This window comes from Drosophila pseudoobscura, chromosome X (genome assembly GCF_009870125.1).
Source record: "Drosophila pseudoobscura strain MV-25-SWS-2005 chromosome X, UCI_Dpse_MV25, whole genome shotgun sequence".
Lineage (NCBI taxonomy): Eukaryota > Metazoa > Arthropoda > Insecta > Diptera > Drosophilidae > Drosophila > Drosophila pseudoobscura.
The window spans coordinates 41,536,896-41,557,366 of NC_046683.1; the positions used below are offsets into that span (position 1 = coordinate 41,536,896).

The 20,471-nt window shown below is 47.6% G+C and overlaps 1 protein-coding gene across 15 annotated transcripts in view; it reads left to right on the plus strand.

Moving 5' to 3' along the window:
* LOC6902031 (serine/arginine repetitive matrix protein 2) overlaps positions 1 to 20,471 on the plus strand; it is a 44,878-nt gene that overhangs the window by 23,279 nt on the left and 1,128 nt on the right. For 7 of the 15 annotated variants that reach the window (XM_033382009.1, XM_033382007.1, XM_002133529.4 and 4 more), the window contains 8 exons: positions 17 to 562; positions 642 to 781; positions 8,183 to 8,320; positions 8,422 to 8,497; positions 9,615 to 14,936; positions 18,300 to 18,392; positions 18,644 to 18,746; positions 19,749 to 19,899. In XM_033382009.1, coding sequence (XP_033237900.1) covers positions 17 to 562; positions 642 to 781; positions 8,183 to 8,320; positions 8,422 to 8,497; positions 9,615 to 14,936; positions 18,300 to 18,392; positions 18,644 to 18,746; positions 19,749 to 19,899 — 6,569 coding nt within the window. Of the gene's footprint in view, positions 1 to 16; positions 563 to 641; positions 782 to 8,182; positions 8,321 to 8,421; positions 8,498 to 8,757; positions 8,887 to 9,614; positions 15,797 to 18,299; positions 18,393 to 18,643; positions 18,747 to 19,748; positions 19,900 to 20,471 lie in introns of those variants that run through there. The other 8 variants (XM_033382013.1, XM_033382014.1, XM_033382010.1 and 5 more) reach the window with 8 other exon arrangements.

Genomic DNA, 20,471 nt, shown 5'->3' on the forward strand with positions numbered 1-20,471 from the left:
CTTTACCGTTTCCCAGAAGTCACAGGCTTTGTGATCGAGGAGCAGTTCTACTCGGACAACAAGTCCCCGCCCCGTCACGAGCGCAAGGAGCTGATCTACTCGAGCAATGCGGATGAGCTGGCTTCCATTCAGAAACAGCTGCTGCTGGACGATGACTACCAGCCGGAGTTGAATACCAAGCTTGTGAGAGAGTTCAAGAAAGTCGAGTCCGAACTGCAGCCAGAGCCAGATGGCAGATATGTGCGCCGTGGTTCGGTGAAGGAGCTCAGCGAGAAGTTCATACGGAAAGAGTCCTCCTCGTCAACGCACTCTAGCACCTCTCAGTCCATGATGAGCAGCCGCACCGAGCATGCGGATGCAGATGAGGAGGAGACTGAGGACAGCGAATCCAATGAGGTGTGCAGCGTCATCGAGGCACCACAGATGCGCCAGGGCTCAACTACCAGCAGCTTAACCACCACCCGGTCCAGCAACACGCGCTCCTTCCTCAACAGCAGCGCGGATCAGCGGCAGGTGACCAGTGTGGACGATGTCCTGGAGCGCATGCGCAATGCCGATAATGGTGAGACCTAACCAAACTGAAATTCCCTTATTCCTAGCAGTTAATCCATCATCCCTTATCATCCCCTTTAAATACACAGTGGAGGAGCCTGGCGACACAAACGAAGATCGTGAGGCACGTGCTCTGCTCAACAAATTCCTTGGCGCCAGTGTGATAATGCAGGGCGTGGAGAGCATGCTTCCACCAACGGCTACGGGTCAGCGTCTGAATAGCCAAGGGGTGAGTTATCCTTATGCAAATATTATCGTCTGGGGGTGAGTTATCCTTATGCAAATATTATCGTCTGGAAAGGAACGAGTAGACCTTCATTCAATCCCTTCTCTTTAAGAAGTCTATCCTAAGATAATTTACAGGTGTCAAAATGTACTTTCTTTTTAGGAAATCCCTAACTAAACCATGCAATTTTCTCAGTAGCTTATAGGCGAGTGACCAATTAATCGCTTGAATGAGTTAGAGAGTGGAACAAGTGTTGGTTTTTCCACTTCGTGGCATGAGTATCTCTCCATCAGCCCCTTCCGTCCCCCTCCGCATCTCCACTGCATCAACTACAGAAAATCCCCAAACTAACCTCAAATGTGGCTCAGGCACGTGTTCGATTAACGGTTCACTGAATGCGTCTCTCTTTTCATACGCTTGCAAAAAGGTATTATAATTTTGACCAGACCTACAAGAAATATACAGACATGTGTACATACATATGTACATACAGTACACTAGTAAACAAGAATATTCTCAATTTGAACCGAAAGGATTGGATTATCATTCGCAAGAAAAACAGGTCTTTGTGAGAACAGGTCTTTCGTTACATGAACTTTGCTTGTTAATACATTTATTAATATAAACATCAAATGACCATATCATATGGCTGAACATACAGGGATCTTCCAAAAATTCTTAGTGGCTATAATAAATACATGGCAAATAAAATATGGTTGAATTGCAAGGGTATATAAAATGTCGGTCGTTTCCTAATTCTTTGGCTCCTCTGTCTTCTCCTGTCCACCGTATGGAATGTGATCGTGCAAAACTCCAAACCTAACCTCAACAGAGTCCCAGAGCCAAGCACGTGCCTGACTAACGGTTTACCGAGTGAGTGATCGCACTCGCACTGGCACTGGCACTCTGTCTCTCTTTCTCTCTGCCTCTCTCTCTCTCTGTCGCTTTCTGTGCACTCTCTTTACTGCCCTCTCTCTCTCTCTCTTGCTGTCGCTGTTGTTGTTGCTGCTGCTAGTGCCTGCGGTTGTGTGTGCCGTGTGCGCCGCCGTATGCGTGATGTGAGGGGCACCGCCTGGCTGGTCAGAGCAGCAAGCATCGCCATCGGCAGTGGCAGCAGTGGCAGTGGCAGTGGCAGCGGCATCTCTCCGAATCCGAATCGACAGCGACAGAGACGGCGTCAGTACACACTCAGAGGCGGCATCGATCACTTGTGCGAAGAACTACTTGATCCGACGAAAAGCAGAGAAAGCAGGCAGCAGCAGGCAGGCAGGCGAAGAAGAAAGAAAGAAAGCAAAAAGTGCCAAGAAAGAAAGAAAGAATTTCTCGCAAACAACAAAGTTTAGAATAAATAAAAAAAAACATAAAACAAAAAGTTGAAAAGTAGAAAAGAAAAAGAAGCAGTAGAATAACAAAAGAAGACAAGTTTCTGGCTTCTTCGCTCTTTATTTTTTTCTTGTGCAGTTTTGTTAAATATTGTTATTTCCCTGTGGCGGGAGAGCGAGCGGGAGAGCGAGCGCGCGAGTGTCGGTCGAATCCATATTTGGTCTAACAGCAGCATCGCATCAGCAGAATCAGCATCATCAGCAGCGGGGCCATAGAACCGCAAGGAGAAGCAGCCAGCAGCATCAGCAGCCACCAGCAGCAGTTAGAGCGGGAGCGGTAGCGGTAGCAAAAGAACCGCAAGCAAGCAGCAAAAAAAAGCACAGCGTAAGTTCTGATTGAGAGAGCGCGGCAAGGCAAGGCAAGGTGTATTTCCCAAGAAGGTGAGGCATTCCCCTGATCTAAGATTTGGCGTAATTGTTAAAACGGAACTTACCGTTTGGGAACAGTTAAAAGGGGAGGAAAGGCATGCATTTCCTGCTCTCAGGCAGTGGCCTATTTGGGTACTCTCTCAATTATACCGATACGCAATGGCAATGGCAACTATTGTGGGAGCAGCTCAAGATGGCCCCCTCACCCTGTCTCCCAACATACTCTGGACAGAGACAGAGGCATATGATAGATTGGTAGAGAAAAGAAGGAAATAATGAGAGCGAGAGAGAGAAGGCGAAGGAGGAGAGACGTAGAGCAGCTGTTTGAGTCAATTATTTTTAGTGCGCATAATTTGCTGCCCGTCCGTCTGTCCGTCCGTCCGTCCGTCCGTCGCAGCAGCGAAAAGAGGAATTTCTGTCACGACACCTCAAAATGCACCTGAACGAAAGGAGGAGGCACAGCAGCGGCGACGACGACACCATCGGGGGCTATATATAAACCGATATACATATGTATGTATATATTTCTTTCTGTCTATATACTATATATAAACATACATACGTACATATGTATATGTAGATGTGTGTGAGTATACACACAGCAGAGAACAACAAATAAATAAATACTTTTTAAAAACAGAGCTGAGAAAAAGAAAGAGTGATAGAAGGGAGGAGGAGGGATGCATGAATGAGAGCGTCAAATGTACGGAAAATTTCGACAAAAATAGCTCCAACGACGGGGCAGGCAGTATTTTTACGGTCTATGGTTGGAGGAGCATTTTCTGTTTTTTTTTTGGCCAACTTGCAGACAGAGACGCACATGGTGGCCAGGGAAGAGGAAGCTAGCTGGTGGTGCATGGTGCATGGGGCAGCAAACGCACATTGCAACGCCGCTGCCGACTCTGTGGCATGTGATGTTCCCGTTTTTCTTCCACTTGTGTGTGAACCAAATACCAATTTCCCACAGATCACACAGCAGATATTTCCCCCTATTCGATGCCTATGCTCTGGGACTTTGTCAGATACATACATAAAAACAGATATATGTAGCTAAATACATATGTATGCATGTGTACAGGCCTGCAGATAAAGTCTACAGCTTGGAATAGTGTGCGACAGGGAATGATTTGTTTCATAAGCTAAAAAGATCGTTAAAAAGATGAACCGGAGAGAGGATCAGCAAAGAGTCCAGAACTGTCATATATCCAAACATTTGAGTCCTCTCTAAAGATTGTCTTTATTTCTTGTTACACTTACAACACTGTGCATCCAATTTCCATTACTCAAAAGAATAGTTTGGTCCCCATTTTGCCTCGAACATTTTTCAGAAATGTTTTTGGCATTCAAGGGAAAAGGAATATCTCTTTTCGTGGAATTCCTCTTACAAGAAAAGCTCACACTATTTCTTACAAAATGGGGAATGATATAATTACTACAAGAACTGTTCCTCCTCTATGCAGCAAGCATCATTGGAGTTAGTCCCAAAATGTTTTATTTGAGTTCTTTCCCATTAAAAAATTTCACATTTAAACTGGTTCAAACATTCACTTACTGACCAACTACCGAGTAGAGCTACTTACATACATACATTCGAGTATGTGCTTCTTCTGTCCATTAAAGTTTCCAAATAATCAGCATGCGTAGTTTTTCAGTTTCCCCACTCAGTGGAGTCGTCGTGGAGTCGTTAACACGTGAACCAGTTCTAGTGGCATTACCTGCCCTCCCTCTTACAAATGATTACAAATGCAGAGCAGAGCAGATACGACTATTCTCGTATATGGAATTTGTACGGAAACACGTACTGGGAACCCTTTTATAATTCATGCATGAACTGTTTACCCATGGAAGCAAGCTCTTTGATAAGGTTCCATTGTAGCGGCATTCAGTCTATACATACATAGATCACCATCCATCCATCCATCCACCACAATGGATCGAAGTGGGAACCCAGGCGGGAATTCCATTTCTGTTGACCGTTCTGCTTCCCCCAGGTGTGTTTTTGTGGTGGTGGTTGCCCCTGTACTTAGTTGAGCGTAACATTCTGAGGCGGCAAGCGGCAAATCCTCCTCAAATACTGTCTCCCTTTCTCTCTCTCTCTCTTTCTCAGTAGCGTACCCCACCAGATTTCTGGCTGGCTGACTGGCACTGGCAAGTGTTCCTCAAAGCTGGAAAGCCGGTTTCCGTTACCCCTATTCCCCCTGATCTTGCCATTGCGCCACTCATTCTACCCTTGAAATAGCGAGGTATGCTAATTTTGGCAATGCGTATGAGAATATTTGCACATATGCATGTACATATGTATGTATATTATCGATCCTTCCTTTTTCCAGGCTGTAGATTAGAAGTAATTTGCTTAGAAAACTTTAGATCTATATTTGCAGACCTTATTTATATGTCAAGATGACTATTATATTGATCAACTGACGGAAACATTTACCTGTAACATTTATATATCAACTTTTTTAAACTATCATACTGACAACAAAAAAAAAACTGTTCACACCAAAATTTAGGCCCGAGAATGCAAAAACAAAATACACTCTCCAAGGGCTGATAATTTCGGTTGTTTTTGGGACTGCTTAAAAAAATGCAAAAAGCGCTCCCACTATATAGTTATCGGCTACCTTGGGACAGTTTAATCGATTTTTATAAGATTTTTGTTACCAATTGCAAGACAAAAGAAGGGTACTTAATGCTTCGTTTTCCAGAGTTGGACTTTCTTTCTGGTTCTTCTGTCTTTGCCTGTTCTTCTTCGTCTTTGTCTCCCTCTTCTTCCCTTTCTTCTGACGTTTCATAATCGTTGTTGTTTTTGTTGTTGTTGTTGTTGTTGGAGAGTGTGTTTCTGCGTCTGTGCGTGTGCCTTTGTCTTTGCTTCGCATTTTGCATGTCAAATAATTCTCATTTTGCCAGAGGCTAAAAATACAAAAGAATGAGAGAAAAGTAACAAAAAAAAAAGTACTAAAAAAAAACAAGAAAAAGAAAGAAAGTCTGAATGTGGAAACTAGCAGAGAATGATAAACCATTCTTTCCCATGGAAAATTGGGTGGATTTTGACTGGTTGTTTTAGAAGGTCTTTGGGCGGTCGGAGAGGGAGGTCATTGCTGGTCGGGGGGACTGTACTAATTAGAGTCCATAAATCATACATTTATCTCTACCTCTCCATATTTCCCTCTCTTTACCTTCTCTCCTTCTTTTCCAATGCTTTTCTCCTCGTGGATGTGTATGGTGTCAAAATGTTGAGCAATTGATTGAGTCAATGGCCATTGACTGCAACTGCAGCAGCCACTGTTAAGTCCAAATGCAATGTTCGCTTTGGTTAGCTGCACTCTCCTACCCACTCCCCTACCCTCCCCTCCCATACCCTTTCCCCGCCCTTCGTTTCACCAACGATCTCCTGTTGATCCAAACAGTTTTTTTTAATTGCTTTCCTCTTTGTTGTGTTTTGTTGTTGTTTTTCATGCAATTACCATTTTTGATTTTCACGCATGGTTGCATTTCGCTCTTGATCGGTGCATTACCATTACCCCATCTTTACCATATCAAACGTCCCCTTTCGCACACAGTCACGCTTTGTCGGAATTGCGCCAAATACTTTGGCAAGGGCCTTTAAGGCCCTTCCAAGCGTCCCGATTCACAGAAACGACAACGGGAGCGGGTGGGTTGAGGAAATACTCGAATCATCATCTCGATAGAGCATCCAAATGGAATGCAAATTAAATCAAATGAATTGACATTTTTACTATTGAGTTTTTTGTGGCCCACATTTTGACAAAAACGAACATAAAACAACAAAACAAAAAGAGAAGAACAAAATATAGGGCAAACAAAATTTAGGTATATGAAAATAGAAAAATATTGTAAAAATGTTTGGCAATTAATTTTTTGTTAAGACTGTTGTTCTTGGTTTATTTTGTTTGGCTCTAATTTGTTTATAACGAGTGGGGGCCCGCTAAAATATTATATAAAGTTTTTTTCGGTCAGAAAATCCAAAACAACAACAAAAAACAAGAGAGACAGAGAAAAATATACAAAAAGAGAAAGAAAATAGAGAGGAAAATATGAAGAATGTTTTTTTATTCTTTTCGCCCAGAAATATGTACATTTGTCTCTCTCTTTCTCTCTCTAACTGTTTCCATGTGTGTGTTTGTGCTTAAATAATTTATAATTAAAAATAGCAACGCGTGTGGGAAGAAAAACCGAGCAGAAGAACAGAGTGGTAGAGAGACAGAGAGGCAGGAAGCTGCGGCCGAATTTTCGAACATGTTCGAAGTCGGTTTTTGAAAAATTTTCCCCCATTTGTTGGCTGACCAAATTTGGTCAAATTTTGATATAAACAATCTACCAAAAGAGATAGATAAAGACAGAGAGAGAGAGAGAAAGAGAGAGCGACCGAGAGGTAGAAGCAGAAGGAGAACAGGGAAAAATATACGAGTAGATATACATATTTGCGGCATTCCCCCATCAAAAGGCAACTGCAGTACACATACCACACGTCGTATACTTAATTGCACTCTATACAGTACTATACATACACTCGTATATCGTTTATATGTATCTCAGAGGTCTATAAACGTTTTAACCGCCTGATCCTTGGGCGTGCAATATTCGGTTGAAATATTTGTCCGAATATTCTTGTGTGTGATTTGTGGCAATTAAACCTATGCCATCATTTCTTGTTGATAACGTGGCTTTGTTCTTGATGTCTGTCAATGAACTCTATTTGAGTATACCAATGCACGAGCTGCTAATTCTAAGTGAAGCAACCGTTGGAGGTCCATTGGGTTACAGGGCTTGAGGGGTTTGTCTTTTGCAATGGCAGTGCGATCTCTGAGTAGATTTCTTTTCCATTCTGTTGCCTGTTCGAAATTCCCCATTATCCCCATACTCTGCCATTTTTGTTTTGTGGCATTCCATCGAAACATCCCATAAGCATCTAAAGTCGATAGAATATGCATGCATATATGTACATATCAATTGTTCAGTAAAGTATAAAACGATTCGGTTATTTAAGGCATATTCCCATAACTGATTAACAATCGAACAAAAAAATTGAAAGTCAACTCTCGAAACTTCCATAAAGATTTCAGTCGATTCGTCTTTCATTCGTTAACAAACAAACAGAGAACAGTAAACAATCGAGTGACAATCGCCTTGGAGCCTGTGGGGCAACGTGTTGCATACGTTATATATATTAGATAGAACCCCCAGAGCACACATTACGCATACGAGAGGTATGCCCCCTGTTGTTCAGTTCAATTAGTCAACTGCAGTCGGAAGCAATTGCAGAGGGGGATGGAGAGGGAGAGAGAGAGTCGCTGCAAAAGAATCATGGCTAAGGACAGCCCCAAAAAAGTGCTTCTTTCTGCCTTATCATGGCCATCGATCGTCGAATGTCGAACCGATTGTCGGTCGAGTGATGGCTCCCTCCCCTGTTTCTTGGCAACAGAATAATTGTTGGTTTTCAAATGTGCTCATCGTGCTTTATATAGCCAGACTGAACAGCTGGCACGGCATGGCACCACCCACCCGTAGACATAGAGTGAGAGAGAGATGGAATTGGGGGGTGGTGGTGGGGGGAAACATGAAACAAAATTTTCCGGCTGATAAACAAAAAAAACCTGTGCTAATCCACACTCATATCTATCTCTTTTAGGTGAAAACCACACGCATAACCAATACCTACAGCAAATCGGGAACTGGCAAGGTCAGCAGCAGCGCCTCCTCAGCACCAGTTACACGCACAACTTGTGACATCGAGGAGATACAGGACGAGCAGATCCTAAAGCAATTGGTAGGTGTAGCCCGTCCCTGACCAGCCCCTGACCAGCCCCTGACCAGCCCCTGACTGAACCTCTCGCAAATCAAACCTCTTTTCGCATCCATTTTTTGAAGCTGGAACAGGCCTCCACCTACGAGGAGCGTCGCAAAATCCGTGCACGTCTACGCGAACTTATGGCGGAACGCGAAGGTGAGTCTCCATTTTTATATTTATCTTCTAAGCAAAACACCCCAAGAAAAACCCCAGCAACAGCAACAGAACCAGAACCAGCAGCTCTTATAGGAAGCTGCTCTCTCTGCACTCCGCTCCACAAACAACAAAAAGCACTCTACTACACTCTCCAGTGATATCCAGCGATAACCGATAACCGAAAACCGATAAGGAGATGCCACCATCGATAATCGGATGCAAAGTGTCTATATATTGTGTTCTGTATCTGTATCTTGTAGGATAAAGCGCACACAGCAACTCTAGGCTCTAGGCTAAAGAAATCTAAGCTGTTAATCGAAACTAAAAGTAGAAGAAGAGCCTTAATCGATTAATCGATTAGCGCGTTTAGGCCCCCTCCCAAAGAAAAGGTATAACACACAACCTCAACAACTATTTTGCTCTGTTTCAAGTCATGTTCCAAGATTATTTCCCCAACAAAGAACATTTATCTCTCTCAATTGTGTAAAGAAAGTCGTGCACTCGTCGTCTCGTCTCGTCATCGTTATCTTTATTTTCCATCGTTATCGTTGTTTTGTTTTTTATTTCGTTACCGTTTCACTCAGTGCGAACGTCTGTCAAGAACCCCTTCCGCTGTCCCACTTCGAACACCCACAAAGAACTGGAATTGATCCTTCGATTCACACATTTTATATCTCTGATATCTCTACATTTATAACTATATACACCTATTTGTATGTTGTTCATTTTGCTCGAGACATTTCACAAAAGCTTAGATGCCCCGAAACGGAAACCGCCACGGATATATATATATTGCGGATATACTATATGTCCGAGATTTATTGAACCATGTGTACGAGTATATCCCCATATTATTCAAAGGAACAATTTATCAATGATATGCATAAACGCAGTTCTTAAACTACTTCCGGCTGAAGCATCTGAGTTTTCTGTTCCAGTTCCACGACATCCCGAGACCCAAGACCCAAGACCCGAGCTTTTGTTGTCTTGCTTGATGTCGTCATTACGTTCCTTTGAGTTCTCGTTGCTCGCCTTTTAAATCTTGTCTCTTTCTGTCTCTCCTTTTATCTCCTAACTTTCTTACTTTCTCTCCACTGTGAATCATCGTGCGCCGCAGAGAAAAAGAACTCAGCCGCAGCCTCTAAGCCAAAGGAGGAGGCGGAGGAGGAGAGCAGTGCCAGCGAGTATGAGGAGATCATCGAGGAGGTGACGGACTACAGCGACGACGACGACAACAACGAAGAGGAGACCACCAAAAAGGAGCTGCCCAAGGAGGAGAAGAAGGTAGAGAAGAAGGTAGCCTCCGCAGCCGTAGCCTCCGCAGCCTCTAAGGAGAGCAAAGTCAGCGAGAGTGTCACCAAAAAGTTGGCCAAAGTAGAGCTCTCAGAGCAAGCCACAACATCCACAACATCCTCGACATCCACAACATCCACAACAGACGGTGTCCAGACGGTGCAGCAGGGTGAGTCAGCCCTGCCAGCAACTAAATCAGGAGCAAAATCAGGAGCAAAAGCAGGAGCAGCCGGCAGCAGCACTAGCAGTAGTAGCATTAGCAGTAGGAAACAGAGTAGTGGTCAGGTTAGCACAGTGGTTAGGGCCAGGGACAAAGCCAAGCCAGAGACAATGCCAGCAGCAGCGGCAGCACCAACAGCAGCAGCAGGAGCGGGAGCGGAAACGGGAACGGTTTCGGGAGTGAGCAGATTGAGTGTACCCTCGAAGGAGGATTCGGGCACGGAAAGTGGCGAGGATCTGCGCCTGCTGGCCGCCGGACTGAGGGACACCCTACAACAGCGGAGCGGCAGCGATGCCAGCGAGGCACATCGCAGTCTCCTCGAGGAGGTAACGGACGCCCTCAGCCGCCTGGAGAGCTCCCTGAAGCAGGGCAAGGAGCTAGCTGTCGACGGGGGTCAGCGTCAGGCTCTCCTCGGACTCGTTGCCCGCCTCCAGAGTGGACTCAATGCCCCGGAGAAACTGGCGGCGGCGGACAACAACAGCAGCGGCATCTCTGAAGAGGCCTCTCCCACCCAAGAGGATATGGAACTGGAGCTTGGGATGGGAATGGAGGACCCCCGGTCCGACTGCCGGCAGTCACGGTTCGCCAAGCGACGGCAGCGCAACAGCCGCCACACGGTGGGTGTCAGCCGAGAGGAGCTGGCGGATGCCAGGCGCTATATGGAGGACATGCTGCTGCTGGAGAACAACAAGGGCTTTACACTGGAGAAAAATGCCAGCTCGGGATCCATCATACCGCCCGTTCAGCTCTACAGACCCAATCAGTTTGTGCCGCAGCCACAGCAGCAGCAGCAGCAGCCTAAGCCACAGCCACCGCAGCAGCCAGTGCAGCAGATTCCAGCCCCCCAATCTCAGGGATCCCAGCTGAGACCGAACAGCAACAGCAGCAGCAACAACAGACGCCCTCTGTCCGGGGATTATGCGGTCAGCTTTGCCAGCTATGAGGCTGCCCAAAAGGGAGGACAGCAGGATGGATCCAACTCCGGCTCATCCTCTACTCGCTTCAATGGTGCGAAAAAGCACATGATGAAGCGGGCCAACACAATCGATATACCCAAGGCAAAGGCTAAATACATGGCCGACTGTGACACGGACTCGGACCTGGAAGACGAGCACGACCATGGTCCCCATCTGGGGCTGAAGCGTGCTGTTCAGGTGAGCGTTAAGCGGCGCGTACAAAATGCCGTACCACCTTTCGAGCCCAAGACGGAGAACGATCACAAGTTCCTGGCCTTCATCAACAAGCAGAGCCATCAGACGGGCCTTGGCTGGGGTGGTGGTGGCGGAGGGCGCAGTGTGTCCAACTGGACGCACAAGTTCGGGAACATCAAGCACACCTTTGAAACGGGGGCGGCGGCAACCGTGACCAAGGGTAAGCCGCCGCCTGTGCCCGGCCATGTGCCAGGGTGGGCCAAGCAGGAGCACCAGCATCATCAGCAGCTTCAGCGCGAGCAAATGCTGCGAGAGCAGATGCAGCGAGAGCAGTACCAGCGAGAGCAGCACCAGCGAGAGCACCGGCAGAGAGAACAAATGCAGCGAGAGCATCGTGATAAGATCCAACGAGAACAGCAACAACGAGAGAAGCTTCAGCGAGAGCACATCCAACGAGAGCAAATACAACGAGAGCACATTCAGCGTGAACAGATCCAACGGGACCAGATGCAACGAGAAAAAATCCAACGAGATCAGCTGCAGCTAGAACATCTCCAACGAGAACAGCAACAGCAACAGGCGGAAGCGACAGCCGCTGCCCAAGCCCATTCCCAGGCCCAGGCCGAGCGTCAGCGTCGGCAGGAGATCGAACGTCAGCTGCTCCTCGAGCAAGAGGCCAGATACGAGCGCGAGCAGCGCGTCCGCCTGGAGCGGGAGTACTACGAGCAGCAGCTGGAACGCCAGCAGGCGGAGCGACAGCAGCAGTTGGACCGCCAGCGGCAGCAGCAAGAGCAGCTGGAGCGGCAGCGTCGCCAGGAGATGGAGGTGCGCCTGCAGCACCAGAGGCAACAGCAGCAACAGCTGCAGCAACAGCAGCAGCAGCAACAACAGCAACAACAGCAGCCGCCCTTGAATCACTTTATACACGCACCGCAGTCCGTGTTCCGGCCCATCGATCAGGATCCGCCAGCGGCTCCTAGCATCTATAAGCCCATCGCCAAGAAGTCGGAGCCACAGCCAGGCTCTGTATGGCAGCCCTCGGGTCAGGGCAAGCTTCCAGCCCAACAGCAGCAGCACCTGCAGGCGCGGACACCGTACAGCAACACGCCGTCGCCTGCCTCCACGGCCACCTCGCCCATCGGCCTGCCCTGGGTGGCCAAGCCGAAGGTGGACAACAGCGATTTCCGTCGCAAGGCCCATCACTTTGAGGAGCGTTCGCTGAGGGACAACCTAGAGCAGCAGCAACAGCAGCAGTCGCCCTATCCTGTGGGCAGCTCCAACGGGGGCCATGGCTACCTGCAGCGTCACAACTCGCTGCGTTCCAAAGGTCCGCCAGCAGCACTCAGCGAATTCAGGAAACGGCCTTCGCTACCCAATGCCATGGAGCCCGGAACTGTGGCGGGAGCGGGAGTGGGAGTGGGAGGTTCACATGGAGGATCTCGGCAGCAGCTGTATCAGCCACCGCCACCCACCAACATATCCTTCACGTACGCCGATTTTTCGCCAGTGCGCAGCCGCAACCCACAAAACCGACACAACTACCGCAGCCAACCGTGTTTGCCCAGTGCCGTGGATCAGGCAGAGGCACTGACAAATCCCCTGGCAGCACCCCTAGTGCTGACCAGCTCAAATCCCACATACCTGCCAGGGGCAGGTGCAGGCGCAGGATCAGGGGGATCAGCGAGTCGTAGATTTGACTATGTGACGAGCCCCGTGGATGTAGACAACAGTCCGGCCAACAGTCCAATCAGCTTCCATACCGTACCCAATGCCCTGACCACGGACAACACGGATGACGATCTCGACCTGGACTCGGACACTAACATGCTGGAGTATCGGGCCGAGACGAAGGTGATGCGCAAGCCGCGCAGCCAGACAGCTGTGACCGTGGCCGGACGGAGAACAGCCCATCTAAGCGATGATGAGGTTTTCGGTCGCAACTCGAGGGCGGCCAAGTCGCTGCTGTACACCATGAAGCAGCTGGGTGGCAATGGCAATGGAGCACCACCAGGAGCACCTGCGCCGGCGCCAGTTGCACTCCCTAGAAGCAGAGGACAACAACAATCCCATACGGCACCCAGTTCCCCGAAGCCGGGGATATGTCTATCGCCGGACGGTCGCCAGTACCAGGCCCCAATGGTGGAGCCGCTCTTCCCGCAGATGAGCAGCTTCGAGCCGCAGCGGAAGCCCCAGTATGCGCCAGTATCCGCCTCACTGCCAGGCACTCCTACCAGTGTGGCACCTGTGGCTCCTCCTCAGCTGATCAATTACCAAGCGAATCCCACCTACACACCGCCACAGACCCGGTCCGATGTGGGGGGCGGAGGCGGAGGCTACATGGGGGAGACGCACACATCGTACGTGGTCACCTACCCGCTGGACGAGTCCGGGGATGAACACGAGCACGAGCCGGAGTCATCCATGTCCATGTCGCTCAGCCAGCGAATGCGTCGCACCTCGGAGCACTCGAATGCCAGCTCCTCGCTGTCATTGGGGAGCACCAGCTGGACACCAAATCCAATGCACAGCACGGTCCCAGTCGCAGTACCGACCACAGTCGTATCCGTACCCACACCTGCACCACCGCCAGTCGATCGCAGCACGAAACCGCAGCTTTTTCCAGTCCATAAGCCGATACAGGCGCCGCCCAACAGCGGCAGCAGCCGGCCCCGCTTGAGCACGCGCAGCCACACCATCCAGGGCGAGGACATAACCGGATATGAGGGAACCAACCATAACCAGCCCCTGAAGAACCGTGTGATGTCCCAACAGTCGCTTAGCTCCTCGATCTCCGTCCGGACACAACAGCAACAACTGCAGCTGCAGCAGCAGCAGCAACAGCAACAGCAACAGAAGGAGCTGCAGCGCCTCAACGAACTGAGGCGAAAGAGTTTGGGCAACGTGCTGGAGCAGCGGGAGACCGCCCAGCGGATGGCCTACTACGAGCAGCACGAGGAGTATAAGTCCTCGGCACCGGCGGATACACCAGACATAGTTAAGTCGTCGCTGCCGAAGGAGAATGCACCGCTGCTGAAGAAATTTGGACCGCCCCAGAGGCACCATTACGTGCCCAATGCGTACCAGAGCCCGCAGCTGAATAAGCAGAGTGGCGTCGGCGCCGGCACCACAACTACAACCTCCGTAATCACCTCCACCACAGTGGTGCATCAGCAGCAGCAGCAGCAGAAGCCCAGCATCGTGGAGACGCCGGCAACGCCACAGCCAATGTCTCAGGTGCCGCCCGAGGATGAGATACCCCACAATATAGTGTTCAACAATGTGAGTGCCTTCAGCTCCATGAGCCGCCGCAGCCAGGACGAGGATGTCCAACAGCTGCAGCAGCAGCAGGGCTCAGCCGGATCCCGCATCAATCGCCTGAGCAAGTGCGACTCCTGGAACCAGATCTGCCAGCAGCAACAGGGCGGACTGGGACTGGGTCAGGGCCAGCCCAAGTACAGCCAGCCACTCGCCACGGGACCCGGGGAGCTCCGGCGCTGCAAGTCCGGCCACTCCCTGGCCGTGCCGAAGCTCTACGAGGCGGGTATCGATAAGGCCCAGGTCAGCGAAAAGCAGCGCACAGTGGCTGCCTACTTCTCCGGACAGAAGTCGCCCACGGGTGGGCAGGTAGAGGAGCTGCGCACAACAATGACAACCACCTCCACGAGCAGCTCGTCTGCCGCCAGTCGGAGGACCGCCATCAATCGGACAAAGACCAGCGAGAAGCTGTCGGCGGCGGCCCGCAAGTCGCTCAGCTCCCTGACCAGCACCTCCAATGGTAACGTGTCCACCGCTGGACTGGGACTGGGTCGCGGCAATGCTGGTGGTGTGGCTGCTTACGGCGGCGGCGGTGGTGGGCTCAGTCGCAGTGCCACCATGCCGCACATAGCGAATCTCAATCTTCTGGACGAGAGCAATGTGGAGGATGCCTTCGAGCAGCTGATGATGGGGGCCTAGAAGCGTGGCCACGCAACCATGCAACAACCACTCAACCACTCACCATCCAACCAGCCCCAAGCAACCCACCCACTCGGACAGACAGACAGACAGACAGAAACGCACAAAACACACTCACACAAAACACCTAAAAAAAACATACATATGCGCGCCAGGCATTCCGCAAGGAACAAAACAAGCAAAGAAAACGATATCGACATTGTTATCGACATAGAAATCGAAATCGACATCGAAACAGAACTACAACTGTTTAACTGTAAAGGCAACTGTACTGATTAATGATTACTGGAGAGCAAGCTCAGGCTCTCTCTCCCACGCGCTCTCTCTCACTCTCTGAGCTTTGAGCATAGGATTAGCTTTTTTTGTTTTAGTTCAGAAGCAGAACCAACCCCACCCAAAAATCCCACACACACACATTTCGCTATCTCTGTCTCTCTTGCGGTTTCGTTGTTTCAACTCACTCTCGCTCTCTCTCTCTCAGTAAGAGATAGAGTTAAGATTCTGACCAGTAGAAAAAGTAGACTTTATGCAGCAGAGAGAGGGTCACTAACCTCACAAGAAAATAAAAATGATCTGCTGCACTGCCCCACCACCATCCACCATACACCCCACCTAACACACAACAATAGTAGGACAACGAGGCCGCAACAACAACAACAGCAACAACAACTACAGAGATTCGTGAGTTTTGAAACCACCGAAAAAAGCACGCCACCGCCCAATCAAAAAAATTGTACAAAAATGCCAGCAGCAGTAGCCAGCAGCCTGCGTCCCCCTGCAAATCCCTCGTTTTTATACTCCCGAAAGCGTTGTACTACCAAGAAACTTACTTTTGCCTAAACCAAAGCCCCTCCCACAACCGCACCGCAGCAGCCTAACACATATAGTACATATGTATGTACAGTCTTTGACAACTAATTGATATTCCAGAGGGTATTCGGATGTATATGCTCGGATGTACATACTACGAGGGATATAAGTAATACTATAATCCCATTATTATTGTTATCACCAGACCATATATCGTTTTCTTGAACTGGCCATTACGATTATGTATAAGATCGGTATATATTCAGGATTTTAGTGAAAATGGGTGGGTCCGATGTTCCGATGCTTCCTGCTACATTTCACAAAATCTAGTTTCAATCTCTTCATAGGATGCCACAGGGGATAGTCCGACCATCGTTCTTATTCAAGTTGAGAAGCTTCCTCACAGGATGACAAATGTTTCGACTATAACGAAGTTGAACCGATTTCATTCAGTATTTTCATGGGGTAAAAGAAGGAGAGTAACACTCCCCAGAAGGTCCATTTGTTTATTGATTGCGTTAAGATCTTTTGAATCAAAGTAGTATCGACACGCCGGGTGCTTCAGAGATTTTCAGAATTTATGAGATTCAGGTTAGGCTTTCATTTCGTATGATTTATCATGTTTGAAGAGATTCTAATAATCAGTTTTAATTTGAATGCGTTCTGGATTTCAAAATCATAATTTTGGGGCAATAGATCATGATATATTCAGAAACTTCAGAGGCTTTAACGTATTTGAATTAAGTTAAAATATATTTTAATATAAATTTCGGGTTAAAATGTAAATTTGAAAAGGAACAAAGTTTCCTCAATTAGCTGTCAACGAGTGTACTGTACCGTATATACTATATTCTAATATATTTATATGGTTTGCATATATGTATATGTGTGTAAATATTGCCTGTATATTTCTCCACCCACTCGCCCACACAGAACCCACACACTGACATACAGACAGACAAACCGTTAAAAATGTGTCGCTTATTCCCTATGCGTTTCGTTTCGTTTCCTTACGTTTTGTACCACCCATTTCGTTGCGTTACGTTATGTTTCGTTAGTTTTCGTTCCGTTCTTAAACGTTTTGCTCTCTTTTGTTCGTTGATTGGTTGGTTGGTTGATTGATTGATTGATTAGTTAATTGATTGACTGACTGGTTGATTGGTTGGTTGGTTGGTTGGTTGGTTGGTCCAGCGCAAAATGCAGCACAAATCGGAAGCATTAAACCCCTTGTTGCCTCCCCACTCTCTCGCTCTCTCTTGTTCTCTCTCTCTCTCTGTCTTTGTAAATATATTTCCCCCCATACGCACACCCGAATCCCACCCACTCCAGTTGAGATGAGGAGAAATTGTATATGATTTTTCATTTGATTTTTGTTGTCGACAGCAGCTGCCGCTCAGACTGCTGACCTGCTCCTGTCCCCCCTACTCCATACACCGCATGCGTTTGTTCGTTATTTCGTTTTTACCTTTTTTTGTTCGTAGCCATAATCGTGCATGTCATACATACTATGTAAATTACGAGTATCCCGTAGCCATTAGCATAAGCAAAGTAAAACACCAGCAGCGACAGAGCTGGCCACACCGAACCAACTCCAAACTCCAGCAGCCGCCGCACCACCACACCACCACCTCAGCCACACCATCAGCGACGATCTGCGCTGCCATTTTGTGTTGTTTTTTGCCATAACACCCACCATTCCCCTCCTCGTTTTTGATCGTTCCATGTGCGTAGTGCGTTTTTTAGCTGGGATAATGCGGGGGCACATGCTTCAGACAGAGTTGCCAACCCACCAGCAGATGTACGTCTGTTGTAGCCTTAAATTATGCAATTACTACACCCTAGCAGAAGGCACTCTGTTGTCAAGTAATCCTGATCATTGTTTGTCCGTCTGTCTGTTCCTCAGTAGACACATACCTATAATAAATAAAATAGTAGTTACTCTTAGCATAACACATTCAATTTTGATCAAAATCTACATACATATTTACAATGCCGATCTGCAAGGGTATCGAAAGCTTCGGAAGTCACCGAAGCCTGCCTTTCTTGTTTTTTGAATAACTTCGTAGCTGTACCTTTTTGTAAAGGAAACCAACGAATGTGTGCTTTGTTTTCCACGTTCCGTAGTGTGTAAAGTACATTTTTGTTGCCTGCCAGATACAAAACACATATGTAATATGAATAACCACCAATGTTGATTGATTTTCTCACCTGATTACTTTTTTGTGTATTCAAATAGCTATGTAATTGATTTTTACTTTGTGCATGCCCAGACCCAACTAATCATTGTAATGTTTGCTTCTCTCTCTTTTCCTCGCGCTGCCTGCCGCCTGTCCACACACGATCAAAACGCACTAAAAACTCTCTTCACACACAGCAGCGCAGCAGAACAGGCAGCAGAGCTCCACCACCAGCGAACAGCGCAGCGAGACCAAGTCGAAGGATGGCGTCACCACAACAACCACAAAAGGTAAGAGAGCGGCACAACGGGCCCGACCCACCTCGCTCCATTCAGTTTTTGATCCTTTTGCGTACTAAGTATGAGATGCATGGATACAAAATCTGAAGAGAGAGCTCAAAAATACGCCTTGGTGAAGGAAGGCAAGGCGGCTGTCCAAACTATTAGGGAAAGATCTCAGAGAGCTCCTCACCTTGTATAAATATACCATGAACTGCATGCACTGATATGTACATATGTATCTCTCTATCTCTTCACTACAGTTACCACCCGCACGGTGAGCGGCAGCGCTGCCTCGAAGAACATTTCGCCCTTGGCCAAATTCAAGCAACTCGATAAGCAGGCGGCCGCCCAACAAGCCCAAAAGTAAGTTCCAATTTTCATATAGTACATATATTATACACATAAGAACTTACATATAAACCACATATGTACATGTAAACATATTGTAGTGAGTGCACATATACATACAAACATGCATACATATGTACATTTGATTCGAGTTGTGGCACGAGGGAAAGCAATCAATACCAGAGCCCACAGATATTGCCTACTTTTCAGGGCTCCAAATGCGATTGTGATTGATTGCCTCTCCGTGCCCTTCACCAACCCACAACCCACACATTGGTTATTGGTGCACCACCCATACCCATACCCACACCGACACCCACACGCACACCAACACCCATGCACACGCCTGAAATCCAACATACAAGCATACTTTTTCACCCACTCTCTAAACGATCGCGGATACTCTCACTGGGTACGTCTGATCTGATCTGATCCTTTATGGTGGCTGTTTCTGTTCCTGTGCTCTTTCTGTCCATGAAGGTTTTGTTGTAGTGTTGCTGTCTCCAAAAGCAAAGCTCAGATTATGTTGATGAGAGAGTGAATGCCTGTCTGTCCTCTATGTGAAATCAGTGATCCCTCTCTCTCTCTCTCTCTGCACTTCGCTCTCTCTCTGACTGTCTTTCTCCCTCTATTCCCCTATATGTATCTGTCTCTGTATCTTTATGGATCTTCTGTGTTTCCAGACATAAACGAACATGAGATCGGCGTTAGCTGTTCCACTTTCAAGTTATTAAATATCTTTTGTTGTTTTTCTCTTGCTAACACAAAAAGAATATATACACACACACACAAACACACACACACACACATCCAAACCCACACTATTGTACGCCCACACACCTTAACACATACGAACTAAAACCAATACAAACACAAATCGAACACTCAGTATAAGTAAAAAAAAAAATACAATACATTACAAAACAAAAACAGAACCTAAGAAGATGAAGAACTATTTTGTTGTGTGAGTTTCGCTAAAACGTCTGCCACCCTCCCACCTTGAATCATTTTGTTCAGATCATCTCCAACAACAAGCACACCCACGACCCCCGGCGGCGGTTCGTCACAGCCGCTGTTCAAATTTACCGATCCGGCATTAAATGCGCGCGCTGCCACTGTCAAGGATCAGCTTCTGCAGTGGTGTCAGCACAAAACGCAGGAATACGAGGTATCCGAAAACCTAAACCAACAAAACAAAAAAAAAACCAAAAAAATATAAGAGCCAAGCCAAAACGCAAACGCAATTGCCGAAAGCCACAGCCATAGACCCACGCACCGTTAATTTTTGTGTTATTCCCTATCTTTGATTTTGATTTCCTTGTTTATTACTTGTACAGTTTCGTTCGTTCCGATTTTAGTTTGCCCATAACCCAAACAAAAAAACACCTAACGACAAATCCAACAATCAGCTTAAAACAAATATTTAAAAATAAAACAAGAAAAAGCTCCTAACAGCGCTTGAAAGCTTCCTTCACACACACACACACACACACACACACACACATAACACAAACACACTCACAGCCGCACACCGAGACCACGATCTCACACGCCTCTGCATACAGACACACACACGCAAGCAAGCAAGCAGTAGAAGCAGGTGACGAAGAAGATTATGAAGCAATGAAAGCAGTTAAAGAAGCATGAGAGGAAGCAAGCAGTTTAGGTGTGTCTGGACTGCTTTATTGATTGTAGCCGCTTACCGAATACTGCTTTACCGTTTACTGTTTACCGCTTACC